The sequence below is a fragment of the Nelumbo lutea genome, chromosome 4, assembly GCF_056320005.1.
Source record: "Nelumbo lutea isolate HS-2025 chromosome 4, American lotus-T2T, whole genome shotgun sequence".
In the NCBI taxonomy this organism is placed as follows: Eukaryota; Viridiplantae; Streptophyta; class Magnoliopsida; order Proteales; family Nelumbonaceae; genus Nelumbo; species Nelumbo lutea.
This window is the reverse complement of record NC_142687.1, coordinates 9,356,668-9,371,973: the sequence shown is the minus strand read 5'-3', so window position 1 is coordinate 9,371,973 and position 15,306 is coordinate 9,356,668. Positions and strand designations below refer to the sequence as shown.

The window sequence follows — 15,306 nt, the reverse complement described above, 5'->3', positions numbered from 1 at the left end:
GAGATTCATGCCTCTGCTGGATTGCTTATCTCTGGTTGGGCATTTTTCAAGAGCAGCAGTCCAAGATAGGAAGGCAACTTTAGATGGGAAGAAGTAGGATCAGATGAGGTGATGGGGGAAGTCAGCTGAGAGGGGTATTCAAAAGGCTTGACTAAGAAGGTGCTGGATTTGTGCCATTTCCATTTTATGCTATCCTTGGTATCCAGCTTGGGCTTGAGATTTTGGAGGGAGCTTAGTAAGTCAGCAAAATGGCCAATCTTCTGGTCATGAAGGTTTCTTCTGAATTTTGGAGTCCAAACCACTTGATCTGACTTTTCTGATCTGATGTTAGAAGTATTAGTGGGAACAGTACTTGAATTCTTCTGCTGCTCAGGCCGTATAGGATGATAGATTGCAGATCAACTTCGTTAAACTCCATCTTGGCTTTGTTTGATGAAGCTAATAGTTATTGCATCTGAATGAGTTTAAACATTTATTTTCTCATGTTGTAACCTAAAAATTTGAATATGCTGATTAAAAAAATTCCATATTGGAGCTAAGAAATTAGTGAAGATTGAATTTGGTTGCTGAATTAGTTTACTGTACCATTTTTCTTCCTTTTCTTTTGTTCTTATTCTTGCTTTTGAGAACTCTTTCTGTTTGTTTAATATTGTCTAATGGACATGTTCTTCTATTTTTTTGCTTTCCTCCATTTCTAGGGAATTTTGCATCCAAAAGATTTCATTGAGTTCGCTTCTGACAAAAACATTTCTATAAGTATGGCTGCTTCCATTTGTGATATTTGCAGAAAAAATCCTGACAGGGGTGTGGACCTTATCCTCTCTGTGTCGGTATGATATTCCACAAACTATTTCTTTTTTATTTTTGTCTCTTAACTCCCTTGCACGATATGTTATCCAAAAGCTGCTTCCTTTCTGCTTTAATGTTGTATGTGTTTCTCACAACGTCTATCTTCTTTTTGTTTTGAATGTCAGGCATGCATTGAGAGTCGAGATCCTACCATACAGGCCCTTGGTTTTCAAAGCCTTGCCCATCTTTGTGAAACTGATGTAGTTGGTAAATTACCTTTGGTTCTCATGCATTTTTGGTAACTTCAAAGGTGCTCTTTTACATTTTGGAAATAAGAAAAAAGAATTTAGAAGATAATAGTAAACAACACTTTATGCAAGCAAGTGTTGAAATTCTCTGCTCCATAGACATGGTGGGGCCCATGCAAAGACACACTACAAGACAGAGTGGACATGTCTTTTTATGGTTCCCACCTTATCTGTAGGGGGAAGAATTAAAAATGTGGCATAAAAGCATTGCTAACTAGCATATCTCGAAAATCTTAAGAACCCTATCATAAAAAAAATATTAAGAACAATATCACCGTACAACAATAAAGTACACAATTATATGTGTTGAAATTCCAATTTAAAGCTAACCTATTACGGTTGCATATGACATACTTTGTATATGGACATTGCCTGGTCATTTATAAAACTAATTTGTCTAGCTAGCCAATTTCCTGTTTCTTCTTTTTTACGGCCAAAAGAAAAAAGTGGTCTAGATATATTTAGAAACTCTAGCTTATGACAATCCACTTAACTACTTGTGATCATGAGAAACTTCTTTTTAAAGGCAAAGGAGAAGACTTGAAAGTTGGCAATCCTATAGAGTGCCAAGATGAAATGAAAAAGCACAACCTACAGGAGGGGAAAATAGAAAATACACAAGAATAATATATACATTATTGTTGTGAGAGGAGTTCGACTAACAACTAGTGTGGGAGAGTGAAACTTATTAGATGGGTAATATTGTAATTGCACAATCGATTAATATTTGTATAAAAGAGAGAGGAATAGGTTGAATAGCTAGGGGTGGCCACGAGACGAGCTATTCGAGCTCAACTCTGCTCGGTTTCAACTGAGCTTGAGCCCAATTTACAGGTTCGTTTATTAATCAAGTCGAGCTTGAGCCTAATAAAGCTTGGCTCGTGAAGCTCGCGAACCGAGCTCAAATAGCTACATACATACACACATACATATAATAATAATAGTATAAATATAAAATTATAGAAAATAATATATATAATATTTTTATTTTTATATAAAATAACAACTAATTATTATAATTCTTAAAATTAAGAATATTATATATAGAAAAGACATACCCCGAGACTGTTTGACGCACTGACATGCTAGTGTTTAAGGCAAATTTTTTAACAAACTCTAAATTAACTTAAAATAGTTCATAATATAAGTAAGAAGGTTAGCTAGTGCGTTAGCTAAAATCTTCAAGATTTAAGTGAGGTGTCTCGTATGGGAATTCCCTCTCTTTAAATGGGAAGGACATGTGCCCTTCACCTAGGGGGAGGGGGTAGTTGCATAATTATAGCACTCCCTATTTGAGCTCCTTAAGGGGAAACTACAGTCTCTCTTCGTAGAAAATTGTGTCTCAGAGCATACCACTCTTAGAGATTCTTAAGAAAAGCTAAGATAAAGAGAGAAGAAGAGAGTTCTCAGGGGAGGAAAAAAGAAATCTCATTAATACAGTTAGGTAAAGGAAGGTCCTCTATGTAAATACTTCCTATATGTGTCTTTTGTTATGTATCCTTCTTCCTCTCACCTATTGGAGACAAAAGTCTAGGCACAAGTGGGTGAGGGAAGGAGACATGAATACAAAATTCTTTCATGTTATAGCCAATGGTAGAAGAAAGAAAAATCTCATCCATAAACTTGAGCTTGATGGTACAATCTTAATCCAACGGAGTGAGATTGCTAGGGCCTTTGTAAATCACTTCAAATTTATTTTTAGAAGACCCCTGAATGACAGACTAAGGCTAGAAGGCTTGGATTAGCCTAAGCTCCTTGAAGACTTGGAGGTCTGGTTTGAAAGGAGGTTTGACATGGAAGAAGTATGGGAAGCAATATTCTTTATGGATAGATCTAAAGCATGTGGTCCTGATGCTTTCACGATGGCTTTTAGATTGTTGGGAGATACTTAAAGATGATATCCAAAAGGTTTTCCTTGAATTCTTTGAAAGAGTAGTGATTGATTCGGGATTTAATTCTACATTCATTGCTTTAATTCCAAAAAAGATAGGAACTTGTCACCCTAGAGAGTTTAGACCAATTACTTTGGTAAATAGTTTATATAAAATCATTACTAAGGTGCTATTTGGGGAATTAGAGAGGTGCTTCCCACAATCATCTCCCATAATCAAGGAGCTCTTGTTAAGAGCAAACAAATAGTGGATCAGATCTTAATTTCAAATGAGAGTGTGGGCGATTTAAAAAGATCTGGAAAGAAGGGGTTGGTTTGCAAATTGGATCTTGAAAAGGCATATGACTTAATGGATTGGTCTTTTTTGTTGGAAGTGTTCAAATCCTTTGGTTTCATGCAGAAATGGTGTAAATGGGTGAAGGGATGTATTGAGACATGCCACTATTCTATTTTGGTGAATGGTAAGGTGGTGGATCACTTTCCAGCTACTAGAGGCATTAGGCAAGGGGACCCCCTCTCCCCCTTCCTATTCATCTTGATTGCTGAAGTGTTGGGGAGGCTTATTGAGAGGGCTGAATCTAGGAGCTTGTTGAGATGATGGAGAGTAGGAAAGGATAGGATTCTAGTTACCCATTTACAGTTTGCAGACGATACCATCTTGTTCTATAGAGGGGAGGAGATCAATTGGGTCCGCAACTTGAAATTGGTGATTTATGTGTTTGAACAAATGACTAATCTTAAAGTCAATTTTGATAAGAGTTGTGTGGTTGGAATCAACTTGAGTGATATAGAAGTGGATGAAATGGCCCAAGTTATGGGTTGTGCGATTGCTCAGTGGTCGTTGACCTATTTGGGGCTACCCCTTGGGGATAATCCGAGTAAAAGGAGCTTTTGGAACCCGATGGTTGATAGATTCACCAAGAGATTAGCCTCGTGGAAGAAGAACTACCTATCCCTAGGTGGAAGGATTATGTTGGTTAAATTGACTTTGGCTAATTTGCCTATATATTTTTTGTTAGTGTTTAAGATTCCTAAGGGAGTATGTAGGAGTTTGGAGAAATTAATGAGGGATTTCCTTTGGGAACCTAGGGAGGAAAAGAGAGACCACAAAGTTAGGTGGGAGGTAGTTACTAAAACCAAGAGTGTTGGTGGGTTAGGTTTAGGCAACTTACAAAAGAAGAATGAGGCTTTATTGGGGAAATGGTTATGGAGGTTGATTGATAAAATAAAAATGGTTATTGAGGTTGACTGTGGAAAGGGATAAGCTGTGGGCTAACGTAATCTTGAGTATACATGGGCAAGCAATTGAAGGTTGGGATGCAGGAGTATCAACTAGGGTTACAAGAGCTTCTCGTTGGAAATCCATTCATGCCATTCTTCCGTCCTTCCTTCCACACATCAGGCAATCTTTGCTCCGAAAACCTTGTGAAATTTTGGGTACATGTTTGAGTGGTAAACATACATTTGAAAGAGCAACTCCCTTCTTTGTATTCCCTCTCCAGGTTTAAAAATGAGCTTGTTTCCACCTTCCTAGCCCATTCTAACTTGATTTCTGCTTTGGATTGGAACTTGGGCTTTAGAAGGGCTCTTAGAGACTCGGAATTGAGCAGTGTTTCTGATTTACTTGAAAAATCCTTGATGAGGTGGTTCTGGATTCCTCTAGGAGGGATAGCAGAATTTGGACCCCTTCCCCCTTTGGTGTCTTTTCTTCCTTCTTTAGGGAGTTAGTTCTACCCTCAACAAATAATGAACAACCTTTCCCAGTTTTGGAAGTTTGGGGTAAGCCAATTCTCCCAGAATAGGTGCTTTTTGTTTGGAAGCTTTCTTAGAAAAGTGTTAACACTTGCAATTTACTCCAAAAGAAAAAGCCTAATTGGTGTTTGTCCCCACACTGGTGCGTCCTTTGTAAGGATAATGGTTAGAGCTGCTTTCATTTATTAATCTCCTGCTCTTTTGTCTCTAATATATGGAGTTGGTTTGATGAGTTACCGCTCACCTCGGAAGCCCCTTCGAGGGTGGTTTAACCTCCTGAAACAGAAGATGGGAGGGAAAGGGGAAAGGTAGGAAGAAAATGACTCAGAGAGAGAGAGATGAAAGGGATATTCATTTACGCCACTTATTACATGATCAAGGCCTTGTATAGCTGGCCTACATGTATGCAATCATGGAGAGAATATCTTCTGGTGGCAGTGTAGCTACCTCTGGGAGGCTCTGCCGCGTGTCACGCTAGCCTCTATGTCTTCTAGTGAAATGCTGCTCGGTGGTGGCCTTCTCCACTCCTATAGTTGAGTTCGGAGGGAGTCTTTGGGTCCCAACAATTCCTCCCCCCTTAGCATTGACCTTGCCCTCAAGGTCTAGGTTTGGAAACCTCTCATTCATCCTAAGATAAGGTTCCCAAGTGGCATCATCTGGAGGAAGCCCAACCCATTCTACTTGGCTTCTGGCACAACCTGACCACCTCGTTGAACCCAACGGAAATCCACAATTCTGATAGGCTCCGTGTCAATGTCCCCTTCTTCAGTGAATTGGGGTAAGTTGGATGAGACAGGTGTATGATTTTCCACCGCCTTCTTAAGAAGTGAGATGTGAAACATTGGATGAAGCTTTGAGGTTGCAGGGAGGTCCAACCGATAAGCAACAAGGCCCACTCTCTCCAGAACCTTATAAGGCCCATAATACCTGGGTGCTAGCTTGTGCCAAGCCCGTCTTACTACTGAGATCTGGCGGTAAGGTTTGAGCCTAAGGTAAACGAAGTTAGCCACCTGAATTTCTAACGGGCGGTGGTGAGTGTCATAGCGGGCCTTTATTCGCTGTTGGGCTTTTGTCAAGTTGGACTTAAGCAATCTAAGAATCTTGTCTCTCGCAAGTAGATGGGTCTCTACTTCTGCCACCTTGGATGACCCATATTCATAAGGTAATATGGAGGAGGTTCTCTGTTATAAAGAGCTTTGAAGGGTGTCATTCCAGCAGCCGGCTGAAAATTCGAATTGTACCAGTATTCTTCCCACGGAAGCCAGTGAGCCCACTGTCGAGGCTTTTCCCCTATGAAACTTCTAAGGTAGGCTTCCAAGCAACGATTAAGAACTTTAGTCTGCCCATCAGTTTGCGGGTGATAACTCGTGGAGGGGTGCAGTTGGGTTCCTTGCAACCGAAAATATTCCTTCCAGAATGAACTCAGGAAAGCAGGGTCCTGATCTGAGATAATGGATCTTGGGGTTCCATGTAGCTTGGCGACGTCCCGGATGAAGATGTCAGCCACCATTGCTGCGGTGTAAGGGTGAGGTAATGTAGAGAAATGGCTATACTTGGTGAGACGGTCAACCACTACCATGATAACCTCCTTTCCTACAGAACGAGGAAGACTCATGATGAAGTCCATGGAAAGGTCTTCCCACACTTGATCTGGAATCTTGAGAGGTTGTAGAAGACCAGCGGGAGACTGTGACGACTATTTCTGTTATTGGCAGGTTTGGCATTCGGATACATATTGTAATACATCCTTACGCATTCCTACCCAATGATAATGGCTGCTGAGCCTCTTTAGGGTCCGTAGCACCCCTGAGTGCCCTCCTAAGGCGGAGTCATGAAACAACCTTAGCAATTCAGCTTTGTGGGCCGAATTCTAGGCAACAACAAACTGACCCCTAAAGAAAAGATCAGGCCTCACAACTTGGTAACCAACAACTTGTGAAGGGTCTCACCTCCACTTATCTCTAATGACCTGCAACTGCGGATCAGACTTGGCTTCTTGCCGTATAGCTTCAAACAAAGGGAAGCTAGGCTGAGAGCATGTCAGATGGGCAAACTCTTCTACTCGTGACAAGGCATGAACTACTCTGTTTGCAGGCCTCGACTTATATTCTATGAGGTAGTCAAAGCCCATCAGTTTACTAAGCCATTTTTGCTGCTCCGGCATGTGCATCATTTGCTCTGCTATGTACTTCAAACTTCGTTGGTCTGTCCTAATAACAAATTGGCGTCCCAGTAGCTATGCACATCACTTTTGCACTGCCATTACCACAACCATCATTTCTTTGACATAAGTGGACTGACTTTGGTGAGCAGCTAAGAGAGCCTTGCTGAAATAAGCAATGGTCTGCCCTTTCTGCATCAAGACGGCCCCTACTCCTACACCCGACGCATCACATTCTATTTCAAAGGGCTGAGAGAAGTTTGGAAGAGTGAGGACTGAAGGGCTGGAAACTACTGTCTTCAAGTCTTCAAAAGCCCGTTGGGCTTTATCAGTCCAACTAAAGGAATCCTTCTTTAATAGACGTGTGAGAGGGGTGACCATAAGCCCATACCCCTTAATGAAGCGCCTATAATATCCGGTAAGCCCAAGAAAGCCCCGCATAGCCTTTACAATAGTGGGCTTGGGCCACTTCTGGATGGCATCTACCTTTTCTGGGTCTGCCATGACCCGACCTACTGCAACTATATGGCCTAAGTACTGAATTTGTCCTTGTCCAAAGGAACACTTTGTCATTTTGGCATGTAAGTGGTGCCCCTTTAGAGTTGTGAGGGTGAGTTTCAGATGTTCCATATGTGTGTCCTAATCCCTGTTGTACACTAGAATATCATCGAAAAATACCAGAATAAATCGCCTTAGAAATGGCCTGAAGATGTCATTCATGAGGGCCTGAAAGGTGGAGGGGGTGTTTGTGAGTCCAAAAGGCATAACCAAAAACTCATAATGGCCATCATGGGTCCTAAAGGCCGTCTTGTGGATGTCAGCCTGGTTGACCCGAATCTAATGATACCCGGACCGCAGGTCTAATTTGGAGAACATTCGTGCCTCTCCTAACTCATCCAGTAGTTCGTCAATGAGGGATTTAGGAAACTTGTCCTTCACAGTAATCTGATTCAAGGCCCGGTAATCTACGCAAAAGCGCCAACTACCATTCTTCTTCTGTTCTAAGAGTACAGGAGATGAAAAAGGGCTGGTGCTGGTCTGTACATGCCCTTTTTCCAATAGTTCTCTCACTGCCTTCTCAATTTCCAACTTCTGAAAGTAAGAGTATCTATATGGCCTCACAATGGTCGGATTATAACTGGGTAAGAGAGGTATCTGATGATCACGAGCCCGAGGTGGAGGTAATTGGTTCGGCTCCTTGAATACATCACCAAACTGATCGAGTATCGATCGTAAGGCCTTGTGTTGGGCTTCTGTGGGGTGAACACAACCCTGGTTGTCTAGAATTGGGACTATGGGCCGAATGCCTAAGTGCATAAATATGGGTTGGCCAGCATCCTTGGAGGCCCGTATCATGGAGGCTAGTGTCACTTTATGGACTAGGGGGCCGCACCCCTTGTAAATGACAAGACTGGCCATCCTGGTGAAAATCCATTGTCATTTTGGCCCAATCACATAGAGCAGGGCCCAGGCTACGCAACCAATGAACTTCCAAAATAATATCAGCCCTCGAGAAATCCAATGTGTGGAGATCCACCACAAAATTATGACCCTGTATGAGGATTTTTTCCTTCTTACATACACCATTACACGACATCTGACTCCCATTAGCCACATGGATTGAAAAGAGAGGAATGGGTTGTATGGTCATACCTAGCTGCTTAGCCAAATGGCAAGTGATTAAATTCAGAGTAGAGCCACTGCCAATCAAAATCATCACGGTCCGGCCCACCAATCTTCCTTCTACTCGCATGGACTGAAGAGAGTTGAGGCCCATGAGGGCGTGTAAGGAGATCTCGGCCCTGTCAGGTTCTGGTCCGTCTGGAATAAGTTCAGTCATTTAAGTGCTCTGGGTTTGTCTCTTCCACCTCTTCCTCTGTCTGTAGGAGAAACACCCGTTGGACCCGGCATTTATGGTCTTGTCCAAACTTATCATCACAGTTATAACAAAGGCCTTTCTCGCGTTGGGCTTGCATCTCAACCCATGAGAGACGTTTGAAGGGCATAGTAGGCCGGGGCAATATGGGCTTCTGATGATCCCCAACTGGTTTCATGGGCTGCTGATCGACCCGTGGAGGAGTCCTCAAATTCGGGTAGGTCGGTTTGCTAGCTCTACGAAGGTTGTCGATTCTTTCTTCTTGCAGGCGAGCCAATCCCATTGCAGCCATGGCAGTCGCTGGACGAAGAGCCCTCACCTCCAGACGGATATCCTCTCTGAGACCTCCCACAAAACATCCTACTAAGGCTTTCTTCGGCCAGCCGTGTACCTTGGTCACCATCCGCTCGAACTCGAGCTGGTACTTTGGTACCGTTCCAGTCTGCTTCAACCGGGTGATCAGCTCGTCGTAGTCCATGAATGTCGTCTGCCCAAAGCGGATGCACAAAGCTTTGGTGAACTCTGTCCAAGTTACTTGGGGATGATTCCGGCGATACCACTGGAGCCATAGAATCGCGTCTCCTTCTAGATGAATGGAGGCGATGGAGACACGCTGGTGTGTGGGAGTTTCGTGGTATTCGAAATATCTTTCTGCTTGGAAGATCCAAGGAATGGGATCTCCACTGGAATAGTTGGGAAAGTTGATCATAGTGACTTTTCCAGTAGGGTAATCCCCTGTTCTTTGGCTACTGGAAGCAAAGGCTTTCGCTCCTGCTAGGTGATTGGTCTCACCGAACTGTTGCTGAGAGACAAAGCTGGAGACGACCACTTTGAGTTCCTTGAGTTCGTTCAACACTTGGTGAAATCCAACCTCAAGCTGGTCGACTCTTTCATCCATGGTAGTGGAATGTGTCTGTGGCATCGTGAAGCCTGGGATTTGGATAGCTTGGCTCTGATTCCAATCTGATGAGTTACCGCTCACCTTGGAAGCCCCTTCGAGGGTGGCTTAACCTCTTGAAACAGAAGATGGGAGGGAAAGGGGAAAGGTATGAAGAAAATGACTCAGAGAGAGAGATGAAAGGGATATTCATTCACACCACTTATTACATGATCAGGGCCTTATATAGCTGGCCTACATGTATGCAATCATGGAGAGAATATCTTCTGGTGGCAGTGTAACTAACTCTTGGAGGCTCTGCCGCGTGTCACGCTATCTTCTCTGTCTTCTAGTGAAATGCTGATCGGTGGTGGCCTTCTCCACTCCTATAGTTGGGTTCGGAGGGGGTGTTTGGGTCCCAACATGGTCTCTCTTTATTTAATTGCAGGTGGACCCCCCCCCCCCCCCCCCCCCCCCTTCCCCCACCACCACCACCAAATGTGCAGAGCTTGTTTAACTCCATTTCTGTTAGTGGGTCAAAGAGGAGAGGCAAAATACTTTGGAGATGTGTTAGAGCCTTTATTTGTTGGACTGTTCGGGAGGAAAGAAACCAAAGAACTTTCTATGAAAAAGAAAGAAGTAAGGAGGTCATCATAGAAACCATAACTGTTAAGGTGGTTCAGTGGGTCAAGACTATGAAGCTCTTTGAGGGGTTTACAGCAGTAGATATCATTAAGAATTGGAAAGATGTAGCCTATTCAACTCCTCTTAAAGTTGTCACTAATCCAGGTTGGTCCCCTCTGGCTGGTAGGTTCACCAAATTGAATTTTGATGGTAGCAGTGATGGAAACCCAGGGCCATCAGGTATTGGAGGAGTTTTCAAGGATGAGGGTGGACGAACTATTGCATTATTTTTGGGCCCATTGGAATCGGGGATTCCTAGGAGCTGAAAACTTGGCAGTTTTGGAAGGGGTAAAGAGAGCAAGAGATTTGAATACAAAATATCTGATGGTGGAGGATGACTCGATGTTGGTTATTGGCTGGTTGCAGAATGAAGAGATGGGATATTGGAAATTTTTAAATGAGAAAAAGAAATTTAAATAGCTGACTAAAGGCATGGAAATTAAGTTTCAATGGATTAAGAGAAGTGCAAACTCTTTGCTGACTCACTTGCCAAACAAGAGGTGGGAAGAGATAGTCTTTTTTGGGCATTGTTGTAATATGAATATCATTCTCAGGGAGGGTTAAGAGATTTTACCCCTCCTTTCTATTGCACTTTATGCTATCATTAATAAAATTCTGTTAACTATCCAACAAAAAATCCTTCTTCCTCTCTCTTTTGTTTTACTTCTAAGAAAGGAAATAGAGAGAAATAAACCATCTACGACCAGGTGCTTTTATTTGGTTGATTATGGTCCCTCTATCAACTCAAGACAGGTTAGGGTTTAAACCATTTACAGTCTTTTTCCCAATGGCCGATTATGGTTCCCTTTAAATGAAAATGAAGAACAGAGAGATAAAAACCATCTAAAGTCAAATAGTCAATTTGACTAACGATGGTTCCCTTCTCATATACAAAATCCTGAAGATTAATGCTGTCTACAGTCAGAATTTTGTTTGGTTGACTACAGCTTGTTGTGAAGAAAGGAGTGAGAAGGAAATCTTCTTTGTAATAAAAAGAGAAGAAAGAGAGAAATGTATTGTTGTGGATTTCCTCAATTGTATTTTTTTTTCTTTCTCATTTTTGTACACTTGAAGTATGTAAAAGAAATGCAAATGAAAAGTTCTTTTTAAGTACTCTATTATTCTTTTCTTTTGTTCTATGCATTCATTTCTCTAAGTCAGAATCAAAGGTGTTCTTTACTTTATTGTAGAGATGTAATTAAGGGGAACAATCCATATGATTCTTTGAATTGTCCTTACCCCAAAAAATAAGAACTCAATCGCTTGATCGAGTGAATTATGTTGCATGAGAATTTCTTAAAATTTTCATACCAACAGCTAGATACTGTGATTGTGAAGCCTTTTTGCTATAGTTAGAGGCCTTTACTAGAGTAGATTTTATGCCATGGGAGGGGCTGTTCATAACATTGTCTCTACATATGTTCTGCTTGTATTCATTTCTTGCTACATAGTTTACAATCAATATGTTTACCTTTTCTCAAACCAAAAAGAGGAATCCCACAGACACACCTCTAAACCCCACCGGTGGGGATGGCAATTTTCAACCCAACCCGCTGAACCCACCAAACCCACCATTTATAGCCCACTGATTTACTTAGTGGATTGTAGATGGGTTGAATCATGAATGACCCATTGAGTAAAGTTAAATGGGTTGGGTTGGGTTGGGGATACGCATTCAACCCTAAAATAAAACCAGTTTCCTATTTAGGTGGTGGGTCAATGATTTAATTGTCAAAGTCAAATGAGTCTAACGGTAATGTAATAATTAAATAATAAAAATAGATAAAATACAAAAAAATCAGAAAACTTATAAAAAAAGCAGCAATACTATGGACAGCTTGGGAGGAAAGAAATTCAACAATATTTGAAAAAAGAGAAAGGAGCAAGGAAGCCTTGGTAGAAATCATAACCTTAAGAGTGTCACAATGGGCAAAAAATTTGTAACTGTTTTCAAACTTTAAGGTTGAAGACTTTTTTAGGGCCTGGGCTGTCATTGCTGCTTCGTCTTCTAGAAAACAGAAACCTGCTGAGATGTGGTCACCCCCATTATGCGGCTGGAAGAAACTGAATTTTGATGGGTGTTGTTTGGGTAACCCGGGCCCCTCAGGCATAGGAGAGGTAATTAGGGATGAAGAAGGAAACATTATAGCCTTATATTCCGGGCCTGCTGAACAGGGTGATGTGGCAAGAGCAGAACTGTTAGCTGCAGTATACAGGGTTGAGAAGGCAAAGGAGTTCAGCATTGATAGTCTAGTCATTGAGGGTGATTCGAAAACTGTTGTGAAGTGGCTGAAGAAAGGGGAGGGGGTGACATGGCACCTGAGGAATGATTTCAGGCGATTTAAATGGTTATCAAAAGATATGACTATCAGAGTTAAGTGGGTGAGAAGAACTGCCAACAGCTTGGCAGATGGTCTAGCTAAGCAAGGGGTACAAAGAACTCAATTGTAATATCTGGGTTAAGTCAGCTTTTCTATAGCTGTGTTTTTCTTCTTTTTTGGCAACTGGATAAAGTCTAGTTTCAATGAGTTTGTTGCAAAATGGTTTAATTTGTAATTTGCAATATGAAACAGGTAAATTATTTTCAGGATGATTTTTTAATGTTTTTTTCTTAAATTTTATGTGTCTTTGTTCCACCTTCCAGAGAAGCAAATCAAGCTGCGGATTGGTTGGTGCATCAAGTTCTTTCTTCTTCTCCTAACCCTTTTTCTTTAATATCTTTTCTCTTCCCAGAGCTTTATTGTATATTTGTTTGAGTGTTTTTTGGGGTCGAGCTACCCCCCCGTCTTGTGTAGCTTGTCCTTATCTTACAAAAAAAAAATGTTTTTTTTTCCCTTTTTTTCCTTGTTTTTTTTTTGCATAAGAAAGATTGATGTCATAGTCCACTAATACCTTCTTTTTTCCTCTCCCAGATTTCTATACTGCATGGGTTGTTGTTGCAAAGCATGTATTGGACTACATGGAAGACCCAATTGTTGCAAATGGGTATGAATGGATTAAGTGATTTCATCAATATGCTTTTAGGGATATTCTTGTCACTTTGTGGTGGAGCCTTCTATAGTTTTAATGTTGTTCAGCATCAACATTTATATACTCACACCAGGGAAGATGTAAAGACTGGTGCTGTGTATCTAGTACCCAAAGCACCCCTGCAAGCTAATACCTAGATATATTTATATGGTTGGATTTTATGCATCAGACATGATATGTACTTGATATGACACCAGATACTCCATGGATACATGTTGTAACTTCATGTTCACAATGATACATATCTGTGTCCTGTATTTCAGGAAATGGAGACTTATATCCCTATTTCCCATATTGGTGTTGATGTCCATGTATGCATCTGTCAATTGTAGTCTGAAAGACGTTAGCAGAATCACTATAGGATGACAGTGTTATCCTAGAGGGAAGATCCCCCACTGTACCATCAGCCATGGACCAGGTGTCCCTATTACATGTCCATCTAGTTATGATCTGTTAATGACTCTGGAAGAAAAATCCTCTGTTCTAATTTCTAGGTCATACCTCTCTAACCCTTCTCATGGTTATATCATCTACCAAGGAGTTGGTTAATTGAGGAATCCATTTGAGTGACACATTCGCTCTTAATGTCGATGATCTAGCCTCCTTAATGAAGTTGAAAAGGAGCAATGGACCAGGTGGTTTACCACACATCCATCCAACCCATGATCTGTTAGATCACCTTATGTTCAACCTCAACCGTCTTGAAACCTAAAGAGAACATCAATCCTAGATCCTTGTAGTTGTCCCTCCCCAGACCCCACATTGGTGGGAGCCTCATGCACTGGGCTGCCCTTTTTAAGCTATGATTACTATTCATCATGTTTTTCCCCATATATCATGAATGAACCATAGATAAAATTTGGGCATTTTCATTCTTTTTTTTTTCTTAAAATGCTGCCCTTTTTATCTACTTATGTGCAGTTTATGCATTCTTCTGAGATGGGGTGCAATGGATGTGGAAGCATATTCAGAAGCTTCAAGAAGTGTTTTGCAGATTCTGTGGGAAGTTGGAAATCTTAGACAGGCTGGCTATAGGTGGATTAAGGCACGGGTCTCTGCCTTTGAGTCATTGGCCTATTATGAGGTAAAATTCTTGGTTGCTGCTCATGTGTTTCTTTTTTTTAATTCACTTTTTTCCCCTTTGAATTTCTCCCATGTTGTCCCTTCTTACACCTGCAATGTACACTATTTTCCCAGGTAGATTATATTCAGAAAAACATTCCTGATTTTAAGAAAAGGAACGTGGAGTTGCTCATTTCTGAAGACAATCCTGATGTACTCCAGGCCATGGAGGGCTTTGAAGTCAAGATTATGACATTTGAGCACATGTTAGGAATGTGTATTATTTTATTGTTTTTTGTTTGCTCCACATTCTTAAGGATATGATTGAGGTGAGGATGCTCATTACCTCTACTCATCTGGTTTCAGCACTCGACGCCGACTGTTAAAGGAAAAAAGAAGTACAGGGAATAAAATTGAAAAGTTGCTTGACGTCATTCCTCAGGTCATTTTTACTTCAGGTATTAAGGAACCTTCTTGGAACTTGCATAAACTTGGTGATTTGCTCTGAAAGAAATGCATCTACTTCTGAAATTTTGAATTTCTAATTGAATGAGTGTTTTTGACATAAGATAGATGGTAGGCCTTTGGTTTCTAGTAAGGGAAGGCAATAGTTTTATCACCCCTTTCAAGAGATTGCTAATTGTTTCGTTAATCACTTTAAAGAGGTTTACAAGAGACAGGAGGGCACTAGGTATAGCCTGGTAGGCTTAGATTGGCCAAGCTTGGACCCTGAAATGGCACATTGGTTCGAAAGGGATTTTGAGTTGGAAGAAGTAGGGGTTGTGGTGTTCTCAATGAATAGATCTAAAGCTCCAGGGCCAGATGGTTTCACTATGGATTTTTATCAAGATTGTTGGGATATTATCAAGTTAGATC

General features: G+C 41.3%; 1 protein-coding gene across 1 annotated transcript in view; it reads left to right on the top strand.

Moving 5' to 3' along the window:
- The window catches only part of RST1 (ARM repeat superfamily protein), a 94,265-nt gene that overhangs the window by 42,069 nt on the left and 36,890 nt on the right, over positions 1-15,306 (top strand). Inside the window, exons 10-15 of the mRNA XM_088982878.1 lie at positions 699-830; positions 975-1,056; positions 13,251-13,323; positions 14,290-14,452; positions 14,566-14,696; positions 14,797-14,888. Coding sequence (XP_088839004.1) covers positions 699-830; positions 975-1,056; positions 13,251-13,323; positions 14,290-14,452; positions 14,566-14,696; positions 14,797-14,888 — 673 coding nt within the window. The remainder of the gene's footprint in view (positions 1-698; positions 831-974; positions 1,057-13,250; positions 13,324-14,289; positions 14,453-14,565; positions 14,697-14,796; positions 14,889-15,306) is intronic.